The following is a 15742-nucleotide window of genomic DNA, read 5'->3' on the forward strand; positions in this document are numbered from 1 at the left end:
AGACTAGGGGGCCAAGCCATATTCAATCAGGAGGGGAAAGAAACCAAATATAATCTAAATAAACTCAGTGCTGAATCCTTATAAGTAGTTCACAGCTATTCCTCACAAGAAGCTGGGGCACAGGGAACTAATCCAGAGTCATGTTCATCAAATCAAAGCATTCTCACATAATATTCGGGTCAGATCCGACACAAAGACACCGCTGAATTCAAGGTTCAGCTTTATTGCCAATATACAACGCAGGATTGCACAATGGAATGAAGTTGGAGACACATTAAAAATGATACGGTCATAATCATCGACCACACAAAGTCAGATACAAGTTTTATTGTTTATTGTTCTGTATCATTTCCTAGATTTTCTTGTTTCCCCATAATTAGTTCTAAATAACTGAGTTCTTCCCAGGAAGGTCAGCTAAACCTGATCAGTAATCATTAGTTCAGACATGGAGAGCTGGGGAGGGACGTAAGAGTTCAGGGCTGCTCAGAGTCCAGAATGGAAGTCCTCTCTGAGGCGTTGAAGGTTTCTCTCTTTCCCAAGTCCATTTCGTTAGTTGGGATGTGGTTCTGGAAAACTTTAAAGGCCCTTTAAGGCTTCAAGTTCTTGGTCCTTAAAAATGCTCTAACCATATCTAAGCCACTTCACTTCTCTCCCTGACTTTTAGATGCATTAACCTCAACTTAATGTTCTAACTCTTTCTAGCAGATCATTCTCACCTACCATCAGACGCCATAAACGCTGAACCGTTTCATTCCTTAGTTCCAAAGTGCAAGCAGGATCCCTAACAAACCCATACAGCAGAGGGTCATGGGCTTGGACGGACCATCAGAGCCGTTCAGGAAGTACTCCACCCTAGACCAGGAGCCATTATTGGGCAACGGTTTCACTCCCAACGTCCAGCACATCACGTTGTAGACATCCACCGCCCGAATGGGAGCCGCTCGAACATTCCGCTTGAAGTCTGCGTGAAAGTAAGCAGATCTACATGTCAAATGAATATTACAAAATAACAATTTACAATATTGATCAACACTTCTCCTGCACAGTTCTAACCGGTTTTCTGGGTCAAGTCTAGTTTACTACACTTTACTGAAGCCTCTTCAGAGCCGGCTCTAGGCAAGGCAAGTTTATTTATATAGCACCTTTCAACACAAGGCAATTCAAAGTGCTTTACAGAAATTGTATTGTATTAGAAATTGTTCTAATTCTGGGGACAGAAAGCAAACCCGTACCAGGAGACCAGAGAGCTCGGGATGGGTCATAATGTAGCAGGAGATCAGAAATATATTTCTTCCCAAATCCTGTTTTTTCCAGATCCTGCTGTGACATTTGTCCTTTAGTCCTCGATATATTCTGAAGGTGACAGTAGCTGGACTTCGTAATTGTTTTGTTGTGTGAAATTCAGGTCAGAGTCCATGACTACACCTAGATTACTGGCACTATCAATGTTAAAGAGAAGAAGCCCCAAGATGGAGCCTTAAGGAACCCCAAATGTCATATTTGTCAGCTCTGATGTGTAACAAAGTTTTTCCTGTCCTTATAGTGAGATTCAAACCAATTTAGAACTGGTTAACTTAGTAGGCTGACCTACTATGTCAGCCTATTAAGGTGACAGTAGGCTGACATAGTAACTGTTTGGAGATTCAGGTCAGAGTCCATGACTACACCCAGGTTTCTGCTGTTAGCTGTTGTTTTGAATATTGCTGACTGAAGCTCAGTACTGACTTTTTGTCGTTCCTCCTTTGTTCCAAAAGAATCTCCTCTGGTTTGTCTTTGTTTGATTGGAGAAAGTTCTGACTCATCCAGTCATTGATCTGTTCAATGCACTTACTCAGTGTTTGAATTGGAGCATAGTCTCCTGGTGAAATGGTAATGTAAATGAGTGTATCATCTGCATAGCTATGGTAACTTGTTTTGTTGTTCTTCATTATCTGAGCCAGTGGTAGCATGTAGATGTTAAAGAGAAGAGGAGAGTAGTGTGCGCTTCAGGACAGAGCATTGTGAAGCACAGGTCTGAAATAATATAATACTAAAACACGCCCAGATTGTGCTGTTACCAGGTCCTGAAGCCAAGAAGAAGCCTCTCATGTCGAGGAACTCATTGTCGTAACCATGCCAACCATTTTGCCATGCTGAGGCCTCTCCAGTGTCGTTTTGCCAGTATGGGAGCATGGCTTTGTTCTGAAGCCAAACAACAAAAACATCAACACACACACACACACACACACACACACACACACACACACACACACACACACACACACACACACACACACACACACACACACACACACACACACACACACACACACACACACACACACACACATTATTACCGAAGAGTGGACAAGTAAGGGTAAGGTTCTGTGGACGGCTGCCAGTAAATGGACCTTACGTTGGAATATTTGGTCAACTGCTCTTTCCAACGTCAACTAAGGCATGGCTTAAATAGGTCGCTTGAGGTTTCTCTAGTACACTAACAAAAGTAAGGATTACCTTCAGTGTTACCTTAATGCATTGTGGGTAATTGCTCTAAGCTGTGTTTAATGCATTTCCTGCCATATGAAACATCTGCAACTATTATTCTAAATCCAGAATGGATCACATCCATGTTGACTAGCATAAAGTCTTTCTCTTGCCCCCCCGGTGGATCAGTGTGAAAACATTGCCATAGATCATGCTACCAACATACATAAGAAACACATGATGAAACGTCTGGATGAACAGTGGAATCAGCACAATGTTTCACACAAGATGCAGAAGAAGTACATTTGTTCCAGGGGAATTTGTTGAACAGGTTACCTGAGCGATGAACCAGCCCGGTTCAGCCACCAGCGTCAGGGGGGGAACGAACCTCCCTCCTTTAAAGTGGAAACGTTCAGGGATCTCCTCTTTGCCATAGACTCGCATGTTGGGGACCTGGGACAACGCAGCATACACCTGACACACACGCACGCACGCACGCACGCACGCACGCACGCAGGCACGCACGCACGCACGCACACACACACACACACACACACACACACACACACACACACACACACACACACACACACACACACACACACACACACACACACACACACACACACACACACACACAGTTAATTTATTTCAGATCTATTGAGGTTCGATGCAGGGGTTTTTCCAAGGTTGGGGGAGGCAGCAGAAAGAGTCTCTTATTGGCTCTGCCACTTGAGTAAAAATAGCAATACTTAATTGTGAAAATTCCCTGGTTAAGTAAAAGTCATGCATTCAAAGTTTTACATAATTAAAAGAACAAAAGTATCAAAGTATCAGAAGTGCTCGTAAAGTGTAACGGCCCCTTTCAGAATCATATGCATTTAATGACTGGATTATGATTTCTGAAGCATTCATGTGTCTATCAACGCTGGCACAGCAGGCTCATTGTGAAGACTTCATATACTGCTCCTGGATACCTAAACCTATAATGATATATCAGGGTTTATTTATACGTTGATTCGGTTTTAGCTAATAATCAGAATGTGGAAAGTAACTCTTAATGAATGCTGTCAGATAAATGTAGGGAATAACATAACTATGTTTACTTCCAAATTATAGTGGAGAAGAAGTAAAAGGTATCATAACAGGAATCAGTTCAAGTATCTCCAGGTCTTGTTCACGAGGGGAGGTGAAACTGGAGCCGTCTGGTGTGATGGTCTGGTTAGAGTGATGATGGCTTAGTCCATAGGGACTTGGCTTGTACTACTGAGGTGTCCCTGAGCAAGGCACCACTCCATACACTGCTCAGCCCACTGCTCCTAATGCTAGGATGGGTTAATGCAGAGACCAGTGGGGCAGCAGTGGCTCAGCCTGTAGGGACTGGGCCTTGGAACCGAAGCGTAGCAACCCTGGACTGATTGCTGGAGAGGTGCCAGTCTAAATGTGACCATCATTTACTAAAGGAACATCATGCTGTATTCAAGAAGACTGGAAGATAGAGAGTGAGACCATAAACTCATCAGGAGAATGTTTACTGAGGTCACAAATCAGGATAGGAAGCAGGAACATGTTCTCTTAGACTTCTATAAAATCTGAGGTAATAAATCAAGAGAGAAGCAGGAACATTTGAACCCTTTGAAGCCCGTATCAATCACCTCTGCAAGACCTCCTTCTACCACCTCGGTAACATTTCCAATCTCTGCCCCATTCTCTCCCTCTCAGAAGCCGAAAAGCTGGTTCATGCCTTTATCTCCTCCAGACTGGATTACTGTAATGCACTTCTCATTGGGATTCCTAGCAAGAGCATGCAGAGGCTTCAATACATCCAAAACTCTGCAGCTAGGATCCTGATGAGAGTGCGGAAACATGAGCACAATACCCCCATTCTCCACTCACTCCACTGGCTTCCCGTCTCCACCAGGATTGAGTAGAAGGTTTCCCTCACACACCAATGTATCCATGGACATGCTCCCCCCTACCTCAAAGAACTTCTCAAACCACAAAACACAACACGCTCCCTCCGCTCCACTCACTCAAACCTCCTCCACATACCCAGAACCAGACTCGGGACCATGGGGGATAGGAGCTTCTGTGTTGCTGCCCCACGTCTGTGGAATGCCCTCCCTGACACCTTGAGGGCACCACAGTCCGCTGACCGTTTAATAAAAGGTCTAAAGACATTTCTTTTTAGCAAAGCTTTTGGTCCCCCTTAGATGATTTTTTAAAACCTTTATTATTGAAAACTGCTCATCTTCCTTTTATTTCCCTTCCCTTTTTTTGTTTTGAACCTGTAGCACTTTGAGATCTTTGATGAAAAGGGCATTATAAATCAAATGTATCATTATTATTATTATTATTATTATTATTAATAATACCATTTTCTCGTAGACATAGGCAGCCCCCCCCCCTCCCCCCCCACAGGCCCTCTGCCAGCCCCTCACTACAGCTGTCATCGGAACATGGGCCCTGCCTGGCCCCTCAGCAGTGAACAGGGCCTCACCTCTTGGTGCATGTTATGGTGGGGCCACAGACTGACCACCGGCCCTCTGTCCATCATCTTAGCGATGGCAGACATGTTGATGAACTTGTCCAGCTCTATGACCTTCTCCATCCACTGGATCTTCGTCATACCGTGGTCTGAAAACAGCATGACGTTCAGCTGGTCCACCATGTTCTTCTCCTGGAGGAGCATCACAAGCAGCACAGTCAGAGGAGAGCACAGGATGGCAGCTGTAACTGTGACTAAAGAGTGAGATATGACTCACTTTGATCTTCCTGTTGAGTGTTTGGATGGCAAGATCCAGCTGGTGCACAGCTGCCCTGACCTGAGGAGAGTCTGGACCGAAGTGATGGCCCTCCACATCGATTTTCTCATAATATATTGCTGACATGCCCGCCTGGCCTGACCTACACACACACACACACACACACACACACACACACACACACACACACACACACACACACACACACACACACACACACACACACACACACACACACACACACACACACACACACAGCATTAGAGCTGTTGGATCACAGAACTCTCCTGAGACGATCCTTCACTCTGTCCTGCTGTAATGACTGAGCGTTTTACAACACCAGAACTTTAGTAGAACTTTGGCCAGAATTCATTTTTACTGGATAGAGTGAACGCACCCAAATGTCGTCTTACTGTACCTCAGGGGTTTTTCTAGAAAAATGTTGCATGAGGGCTCTAACGGCACTTCCAGTCAAAATTAGGCCCCGCCCACTTTCTGGTTAAAATCCTGCATTACAGCGAAGTGGAAAATGATAGTGTCTTCATGTCTTGAAGCTGCTGAGTCATATATTGCACCTCAAACAACAAATAAATCCAGAGTTCCGGTTTCTTTACTTCCTCTAATGAAAAAAGGAGAGTAAAAGAAAGGATGGAATTCAGAAATCTCAGTTTCAGTGTCAGCCTGCTGCCACTCGTCCCACGGCAGACCCACCGGACATCCATCCCCTATTTATTCTCCGTAAAAACAAAGCTGTCTGCCGTCTGACCAGACATCTGACACCATCTTCATATTTCTGGACTCACTATACCCTTCAGAAATATTGTTTTCTGGCAGAACTTAAACATTTTATGGGGGAAATCTGCATTTTGGTTTGAGGGCGCACACCCACAGAGAGAGGGAGCAGAGACCCTGTTTCCCTATTTTTTCCCTCTTGGGTAAACACAGAGGGCTGATAGAACATGCTGTTTGTCAGGGTCACTGAGAACCCTGACCCTCACTTGTCTAAACTGTAATAATCACATTCATTATCATAATTATCTTAATGTCTGAAGAGAACCCCAATAATACTGAAGTCTGTATTTTCAGTTATTGTTGTTGACAAATGATGAAAGACATGGTTGAAACTGACGGTCCTTTGGGGTTTGGTATCTTTACTAATGACACTTTTAAAAACTATTAGAACATGTTATACGATTTGTGTACGTTTATGTCCTTTCTACTGCAGATATGTATATATCCTTTTCTTTCTCGAGTTTATAGCTTTTTTCCACCTTGAAAGTGTTTTAAACCTGAACACACTGCTGCTACTCTCACTAAATAATTCCTCAATATGGGATCAATAAAGTACCTATGTATCTTTACATGTTGATTGCTGAGGGGGGATCAGACTGCTGATCCCCTGATTTGCAGGTCAGCACCCTGTGCTACAGACTGTTGGTTGGATTCCGGGTAGAACAGAACACAGAACAGGAAGTTATGGTTTCATTTCAGATCTCTACGCTTAGTGATTCAATGTGTTAAAAAGTTTTTACTTGCATCAAGTGTGCTTTCATGTTTCATTGTTAAGGAGGAATTTCAAATATAAAGTAAGCAGAGAATCACAAAGCATCCTTGGGTTGTTACCTGATGACATTGAGAGCATTCTCTATAGAGTCTGTGAGGTTTTTTTCCGATGGATTGTAGACGTATTTCTCACAGAATGCTGGACGGACCCTCAGAATCTCCACCTCGCAGCCTGAAGACAAGTGAGATCACTGTTATACTTACAACCTGCTTTTAGAGATGGTTACCTTGCAAACAGTAGCACACTAAATCACACCTTTGTAGGCCATAGAAAAACAGTTGTGTAGTGATAAGTCTGTAAATTAGAACTATTAGAACCTGTTTCTCAATGCAGGCACAACATATAAAAGTAGAAGAAGTAAGAAAAATAACCCTAACCCAGCAGAGCAACAGCAGCTGTATTTATTCCTGCAGAAATGCATCTGTTGTGCAGAAGAGAACAGACAGAAGAATGCAGCTGAAACCTTTTTGAGTGGACATAACCTACCAGGTCCTTTGCCTTTTCAGATTGCAAAACGTCACCTGATCTGTATCTTTATACAACTTCAGTTCAGGTGAACATGTGTGTGCTCACCGGGCCAATAGTACATGAACACCTTCTTCCCCAGTTTTTGCATGGTGACCCATAGAGGCTCCGATCCGTCCCACCACAGAGGCATCAGACTGTCGGGGTTGGTCCCGATCACAAACTCCTTCCTGGAAGCTTCGTCCCACATGTAGTTCCCCGTCATCTGATGAATGTCACAGTGTCGCCCTGAAGAGAAAACACAGTTTGATAGAGTTCACAGAGCCTGACATATGAATTACAAATCCTCTGTGCCGTACAGTTCCATCGTTTCTAAAATCTAAGAAAGCTAGATCCACACTACTGCACTAAGGAAAATGTTCCTTCATTACCATGGACATAATAATTATAATAATAATAATTTTAGAGTACCGCGTTACCGACATCACTGATTAAAATGAGGATAGTGCAAATTCAAATTGTGATTCCACATCGAAGCAATGGCAGCAAATAATAACAATAAAACAAAATCAGCTGACAGGTTAAAATGCATCAGAGAGCTTTCTTTAAAGGCTTCCACTGAGCAGGCAGCCCATGATTGTGTTCCACATCTTTGGGGCATCACTGACGAAAGCTGTATCTTCAATCTTGTTTTGTATCTGGGAACCTCAAACACACCTGCAGGAGAGGATCGCAGGCAGCTTGTAGCTGAAGGGGAGTTAACAATGAAGCTTGGTCTTTGCCCGTATGTCAGGTATCTTAAAGTCATCTGGAAGCTCTCAGAGAGCCAGTGCTTCATACACAGCGGGCCCAATGCCCCCCTCAGTCTAATTTCAGCCTGCTCTGTCTAACCTTTATGTCTCTTGAGCTCACTCTTGACTGTGTAGGAAAAAGTTAGTTTAGCCAAAATGCTTGTTTTGCCATAGCTTATTTTTTGTATTATATTATCTTCACTTCACCTTTAAAAAGAAAGAAAGAGATATGGCTTTGAACAGAACAGCTGCATTTGCATCCCTTCAGGGGGGAGTCCTCACAGAACCCTTAATGCTGGGTTTGCTCTTCCTGGTCAGCAGTGTTTACCTGTGAAGGTTTCTTTGTTTGTGTTGTTTGTCTTTTGTAGCACCTATTTGCTAAACCGCACCAACGTTAGACCTTAATTATAATGTAGTAAATGCATGATGACTCAGTGTGCGTGTTATGGGACGGCACACCTGCAGAGCACGAGAGTGTCGGAAGGGTTAGAGGTTTGGTTTCTAGATCATTTTCGTCTGTGAGGTGTTTTTACCGCTCCGTCAGTAGGAAGGGTGGAAGCTGCCATAGCGCCACACACTGGGAGGGGGGGCGGGGTGTGTGTGTATGTGTGTGTGGGGGGGGGGATATTTACTAACAAGTTGATGGTTTTCCACTGGTTTTGAAAGCTAATTTCATAAATATAGGCTAGAGCAAAAATAAAATGAGCAACAAGCAGGACTGGCTACACAGTTACCCCCACTGGGTGTGTTTAGGGTTACGGTTAGTGTGTCACCAGCCAGTGAAACACACTCATCAGCACATCATCATGGGGGGAGGGGGAGGGGGGGGTCCAAAACACACATCCTGTTGGCAGTGACGGGCTGTTGTTTGTAGAGCTTACTAAGATACAGGACTGCCACACAAAGGCCACACACACACACACACACACACACACACACACACACACACACACACACACACACACACACACACACACACACACACACGCACACACACATTTTTCCCAAATGCTAGTGTCCCAAATAACCTTCAATTGTTCTCTATTAGTTTGGGATTTTGCTGCTTTATTGTTAAAACGCTACAATTAGTTATTCTGCCTTGTGTAGAAACGCTATGAAAACATCTGGCAGAGACAGAGAGCAGAGCTACCCTCTCTGTCAGGAGGAATCTTAACTGTATCAACAGCGTACGTACAACAACAGAGTACTTTCAGCGCTGCACGGAGTGGCAGCCTGTTACAGCAGCTGCTAGTCACCACTGAGTAGTTGCCTAATATTTCTATAGATATATGTGTATATATTTATACACACTGCCCGGCCAAAAAAAAGGTCACACACTCTAATATTTGTTGGACCTTCTTTATCTTTGATTACAGCATGCATTCGCTGTGGCATCGTTTCCACAAGCTTCTGCAATGTCACAACATTTATTTCGGTCTTGCATAAATTTTTCGCCAAGATCTTGTATTGATGACGGGAGATTCAGACCACTGCACAAAGTCTTCTCCAGCACATCCCAAAGATTCTCAATCGAGTTCAGGTCTGGACTCTGTGGGGGCCAATCCATGTGTGAAAAGGATGTCTCATGCTCCCTGAACCACTCTTTCACAATTTCAGCCCGATGGATCCTGGCATTGTCATCTTGGAACATGCCCGTGCCATCAGGGAAGAAAAGATCCATTGATGGAATAACCTGGTCCTTCAGTATATTCAGGTAGTCAGCTGACCTCATTCTTTGGGCACGTTGATGAACCTAGACCAGACCCACTGCAGCAACCCCAGATCATAGCACTGCCCCCACAGGCTGGTGACCTTTTTTTTGGCCGGCGGTGTATATACAGTTAATAACTGTGCAATATTTTTTACCTGGCTGCTACACCTCAGAACTGTTTCTGAAGTCTATCTGTGTATTCTGTAAAATTGTGTAATTTTTGTATCTTGGTGTAACATCAAGCTGTCACTGGCTCTTTCAGTTGTAGCAAATGTACATTTCCCCTCTGTGGGACGAATAAAGGGATTCTGATTCTGATTCTGAGCAAGACAACTCTGGAGCCGGTGTAGAGCAGCTGATGATATGTGGCTGTTAACGACACAGCTCACAGGGTGGTCATCGGGCAGAGCAACAGGTCAGAGCGCTTAGAGGCTGCTATTCAGGGCAGAGGGATCAGTATCCTGCAATGGACACTTGGACATGTTGACTGCGGGGGCTAGGGATTAAACTACCAACTTTTCAATTTCCGACTTCAGGGCAACTGTTGGTTTTCAGTCCTGCAAATCGCCATGGTAACTTATGCCGAGGACGTAAAGCACGGTAGAGACAAAGTGACAGCCAGGTCAGAAATGATTCTCCTTCCTACAAGTGAACAAGGATGGCAACACAAACACTTTCACTACTGAACAATGTGTGGGATGTGTGTGTGTGTGTGTGTGTGTGTGTGTGGGGGGGGGGGTTGTACGAGGACATAGACAGCAGTTACCACACAACACCTGAATGTGTTTGTCCATCCTCACACGGGGCTTATGAAGCATAACCAATGTGTGGCTCTGGAGCTCCTTATGTAACATAATATAATGAGATGAATTGATGCATACAATTAAAGGAGCAACCCCCCTATCTCTAATCACTGCGGAGTCTATATTATATCTGGCCTAACCTCTGGCCACTGTTTGTCTCCATCCTCCAGTCACATTTTCAATCAAACTCACCATTAGTATCATGACAGATGTCCTCTCCTCGCTCACCTCTCTCATCTGTCCTCTAGCATCATCACATTTATAGTGGACTGTAAAGGCCTCTGAGTTCAAACCAGCGATCTGACAGTATACTTTACAACCCTAATCTTGTGTTACTCATTAATGCTCAACACGGAGACAGTGCCATCAACTTTAAATGGAAGGAGACACTCCTCAGACGTGTCCCTGCTGAATAGCTCTGGGTGGACAGCATGCTTTACCACCACAGTGACAAACATGGAGGCTACAGAAAAACATTCAAACTCCATAACATACACAAAGGAGTTCTGTAATAAGGACATAGATAGCTCACGACAATGATAATACAACAATTCTGATGTCTCAGCACAACTTCAGCACATGTACAACAACAACAACAACAACAACAACAACAACAACAACAAGTATTATACCACTGAGGCTGCTCCACACACATCAACAGTATGCAACACTGATGTGACAGGCCCATATAATCTCTCAATAATATTTCAATAGTGATTTACGATCCGGATAACTGCGTTTGGATTTCTATTTATTTACATTCATGATGGAAGATGAACATGTTGCTCTGTGATGTTGAAAGAGCAACATTTTAATTAGATGTTGTAAGAGATTGCAAAAATGCTCTGTCGTTTGTATTCACTAAATAAAAGCATATTTCAAATGACCTGAGCCAACCCTGTGCTAATGATAGATAGAGAGGGGGAGGGAGAGAGAGAGAGAGAGAGAGAGAGAGAGAGAGAGAGAGAGAGAGAGAGAGAGAGAGAGAGAGAGAGAGAGAGAGATGGATTACCTGTCATTAGTGAGTAGTAGTTGGGGTATGATAGACTCGGGAAGTCGGGGGTCATGTAGTCCACCTTCACCCCACTGCTCACGAGCTCGCGAAATCCGGGGAGCGCGTTCAGGTCGTCCATGTAGTCATAGCGGAACCCGTCGATCAGAAACACGAGCAGAGGCCGGGTCGCGAGGCACTGCTGCACCCGGAGCAGCAGCAGCAGCGGGGGGAGGAGGTGGGTAAGGCGCGGGGAGACAGGTCGGTGTGCCGGGGACATTCTGAACTGTAAGACGGGCTCTCAGTCGCTGCTTCAATCTGGAAATGACCACGCAGTGTTATGCAGCAGTCATGAACAGTGCCGGGGGTGGGGGTCAGAGGAGGGACATAAGGACTCCCGAAAACTTGGGTGGTGGTGGGCGTGGTTTGGCAGAAGTAGCAGTGGACCCGGTGATCGTCCTGTGTGATCTTGGTGAATGATCACTTCAGTGTGTGAAGGCAGACAGGATATACTGAAGTAACTGTGGAGTCTGTTCTCAGGACAGCCTGAGAGGATTCTGTTTTAGACTAGGCTCCAGAGGTGGGATAATACTCAGATATTATACTTAAGTAAAAGTAGAAGTACTCAGGTCTTGTACTTGAGTAAAAGTAGAAGTAGTCAGATCTTGTACTTGAGTAAAAGTAGAAGTACTCAGGTCTTGTACTTGAGTAAAAGTAGAAGTACTCAAGTCTTGTACTTGAGTAAAAGTAGAAGTACTCAGATCTTGTACTTTAGTAAAGTAGAAGTACTCAGATCTTGTACTTGAGTAAAGTAGAAGTACTCAGATCTTGTACTTGAGTAAAAGTAGAAGTACTCAGATCTTGTACTTGAGTAAAAGTAGAAGTACTCAGGTCTTGTGCTTGAGTAAAGTAGAAGTACTCAGATCTTGTACTTGAGTAAAGTAGAAGTACTCAGATATTGTACTTGAGTAAAAGTAGAAGTACTCAGATCTTGTACTTGAGTAAAAGTAGAAGTACTCAGGTCTTGTACTTGAGTAAAAGTAGAAGTACTCAGATCTTGTACTTGAGTAAAGTAGAAGTACTCAGGTCTTGTACTTGAGTAAAGTAGAAGTAGTCAGATCTTGTACTTGAGTAAAGTAGAAGTACTCAGATCTTGTACTTGAGTAAAGTAGAAGTACTCAGATCTTGTAGTGAGTAAAGTAGAAGTACCAGAGTGTAGGAATACTCTGTCACAGTAAAAGTATTCTAAATGTTCCTCCAGTGAAAGTAGAAAGTACTCTCATCTAAATGTACTTAAAGTAGCGACAGTAAAAGTAGTCATTGTTTGATTGGTCCATTTCAGAATAATATCTCTGATATGTTTTATAATGATTGATCATTAAAGTGTTCTCAGAGCTGGTAAAGGTGCAGCTAGTTTGAATGGCTTTGTATACTGCAGGGTAGCTGCTGGATTTACTGCAGGTGAACTAAAGTCTGATTTAAGGGTTGGTTATATTTACCATCATTAATCCAGATCTGTAAAGAAACTGAAGGGGTTACATACATTTAGAGTAAAAGAACACCATTTACCTCTGAGTGGTAGTGGGGTAAAAGTAAAACGTTTCATAACATTGAAAAACTCAAGTAAAGTACCAGCATTCACACAAATAACTAGAAGAACAAACTGTGAATGCTGCTGAAAAGCATTTCCCCAGCTTTCTCATCAGGAAATGTTTATGAATTTTTCCACTTTTAAAACAACTACAACTACAGTTATAACTATTACTAGTACCTATATTACTATGAACCATTTTTGGCACAAAACTTTTTAAAGCCATTAAACTCTTAACATATTTGGCTATTGTTGTGTATTAAATCTGTTTTAAGGACATATTCATAAATTCCGGCAGAGATCCGCAATGCTGCCTCCCTGGACATCTTCAAATCCTCACTAAAAACTCACGTCTTCACCATAGCCTCTGACCACTAACTCATCTTAATCCCCCGTTCTCCTACCACAACTGCCAGTTCTGTTTTCTATTTTATTTACTTTACTTTTCTATTCTTTTATTTGCCCTAGTTTTTTGTTTGTTTATTTGTTTTCTTTCTGTCCTCACAAAATGTAAAGCGGCCTAAAAAGGCGCTATACAAATTCTAATTATTATTATTATTATTATTATATATTGTAGTTTGTACCTTTTTCTTTTTTCTTTAAATAAATATTAAGCTTTATCACTTTTTTCCAACTGCAGTGTAATGCATTTGGGCTTCAACAATTTTTATTCAAGTCATTTAACTCTTCTTCAGCTAACTTCAGTATGAAATGTGCTCAGCGTTCACATGCATTTTCAGCAGGAAATGCATTTTATAGTTTTCATTAGGTAAACCTAATGAAATAAACCCAGCTAATAGGCTAAACGCCACAGTTCTGAGGGCTGCGCTTACTAAACACACATTTCATAAAATGACACTTGGAAATGTCCATTAATGCTACTCAGGCTTTTTATATTTTAGGAAGGTCTACATGGCTAATGATGTACTAAAACTTTTGTTTACTTATGTAAAACTTTAAATGCAGGACTTTTCCTCGTAATGGAGTATTTATTTGTACTCCTGGTTTTACCAAAGTAAAGGATGTTTACTACTGTATGGAGCTAATCTCACACTAACAGTAGATAATACCTGTCAGTTGTTAGGGAATATTAAGTAACCTTAGGTATTTAACCTTTGACCTTGTACATAATTTCTCCTTCCTCTGTCTGCGTTCCTATGGCATAGTTCTTTGGCCTTGGTTAGTGTTGTAATCTCCCTTAAGGAGGGGCAGCTTGGGCGCTTTGTTGATACCAGTCTACGACCGAGCACAAGCTGACATGAGATTTATTGTTCAGGGGCGTCTAGAAGCCCCTCTTATCTGGAACGTAGGTTCCCTGGCGTACATTCTTTTCCATGGACGACAGCTCTAGTTAGATTCAGGGTCCATATTTGTTTAGTCTCGCTGATGAGGAATGTTGATTATACACTCTGAACTAGATAGAACCTCGGACTGCAGAAGAGATCTTCAGAATTGGTTGGGAATATGCTGTCAACTTGTGGCTGCAGCAAATGTCTTGTCAGTTCTCCATCCGTTAACTTCATAATGAACCTTCAGTGTTTGCCATCAAAGTTCCAGCTCTCCTCGTGTCTCTCTGAGTTTCGTCTCCATTGCTCCAGAAGTGTCCACCACATCAATTAGCTGTCTCATTGCAGACAGGGTTTTATCCACAGCTAGTGAAGCTATCTTTCAGGACTGAAAGGTAGTCTATGATACTATGCCACAGGTCCAACTAAAACTGCCTTTCCTTTCTCTACCTTTGCCCGATCTGACTGAGCTGAGAGCGGGACATCGGAGGCGGCGCTTAAAGAAAACTCAAGTGGCATGCTCTATGGGTCTAGATACGGTCGAGAGGCCATTGAGCAATTTCATCGGGATGAACGGGGCCCACCTCCAATTCCATATACAGTTCTCTTCATCCATGTTGTCCTATACCCCCGGACTCCCGCAGCAGCACCGCTCCTATGCTCACTAGAGAAGCCAGGATTTACAACTTGACCCCTCTGGACAGTGCAGAGCAGAGTGAGGGCAGACAGCAGTGTAGGAGCCTAAATGCAGTTTGTTGGTGTTTTGATACACTCATGGGAGGAGTTTCCGGGGTTAATCTGGGGTCAGTCAGGAAATGCAAGAGTGGAGCCACACAGTTTTTTGACCTCTCTCATTCTCTCTCGATCTTTGGATAAACTGTATAACTTTGTAAAAAGACATTATTTTCTGTGCTTATTTTTCTTGAATTGAAGTAAACGGTTGAATTTACCGAGTTGTCCTGTGGATTTTTTGGATTTGGATTACGACGAGGGAGATTGTTACGAGCGTCAAGCTAAGGCTTCATTCACTGGAAAGCTACATTAGTCAAAAAACTAGCTCTGCATGGATTAACGCTACTGGAATTTGGAACGGCTTGACTCGAAACGGATAACGAAAGAAGGAACTTTGCACTGACTTCACGGTAGTATTGAGAAGATAATTCAACAAACCGTAAGTTTTATCTGCCTTTGCTCGGCCGCGGATCGCTAATTGACGCTACTTTACAAGGACGGCAGTGAAGTGCATGCGCGTGCCGTGCCCGTCGTTCGGCTGAATGACGAAGTGGAACGGATTTCAAGCGTAACGCTC

At 43.2% G+C, this 15742-nt stretch overlaps 1 protein-coding gene across 1 annotated transcript; it reads right to left on the reverse strand.

The window, feature by feature from the left end:
• Positions 1 to 203: 203 nt before the first annotated feature.
• Positions 204 to 11921, reverse strand: enpp6 (ectonucleotide pyrophosphatase/phosphodiesterase 6). Its single transcript, XM_063875764.1, has 8 exons — positions 11578 to 11921; positions 7369 to 7548; positions 6855 to 6966; positions 5232 to 5373; positions 4967 to 5146; positions 2803 to 2940; positions 2058 to 2181; positions 204 to 961 (listed from the first exon to the last, which is right to left on the reverse strand). The coding sequence occupies exons 1-8, from the start codon at positions 11834 to 11836 to the stop codon at positions 756 to 758; spliced, it is 1341 nt and encodes a 446-aa protein (XP_063731834.1). The 5' UTR covers positions 11837 to 11921; the 3' UTR covers positions 204 to 755.
• Positions 11922 to 15742: the final 3821 nt, after the last annotated feature.

The sequence above is a fragment of the Eleginops maclovinus genome, chromosome 23, assembly GCF_036324505.1.
Source record: "Eleginops maclovinus isolate JMC-PN-2008 ecotype Puerto Natales chromosome 23, JC_Emac_rtc_rv5, whole genome shotgun sequence".
NCBI lineage: Eukaryota > Metazoa > Chordata > Actinopteri > Perciformes > Eleginopidae > Eleginops > Eleginops maclovinus.

Coding starts and splice junctions, on each gene's coding strand:
- enpp6 (XM_063875764.1), bottom strand. CDS start 11,836: ATGTCCCCGGCACACCGACCTGTCTCCCCGCGCCTTACCCACCTCCTC. Junction 6,967..7,368: donor GTTCATGTACTATTGGCCCG/GTGAGCACACAC, acceptor ACTTGTCTTCAG/GCTGCGAGGTGGAGATTCTG. Junction 962..2,057: donor CTTCTTGGCTTCAGGACCTG/GTAACAGCACAA, acceptor ACTTTCACGCAG/ACTTCAAGCGGAATGTTCGA.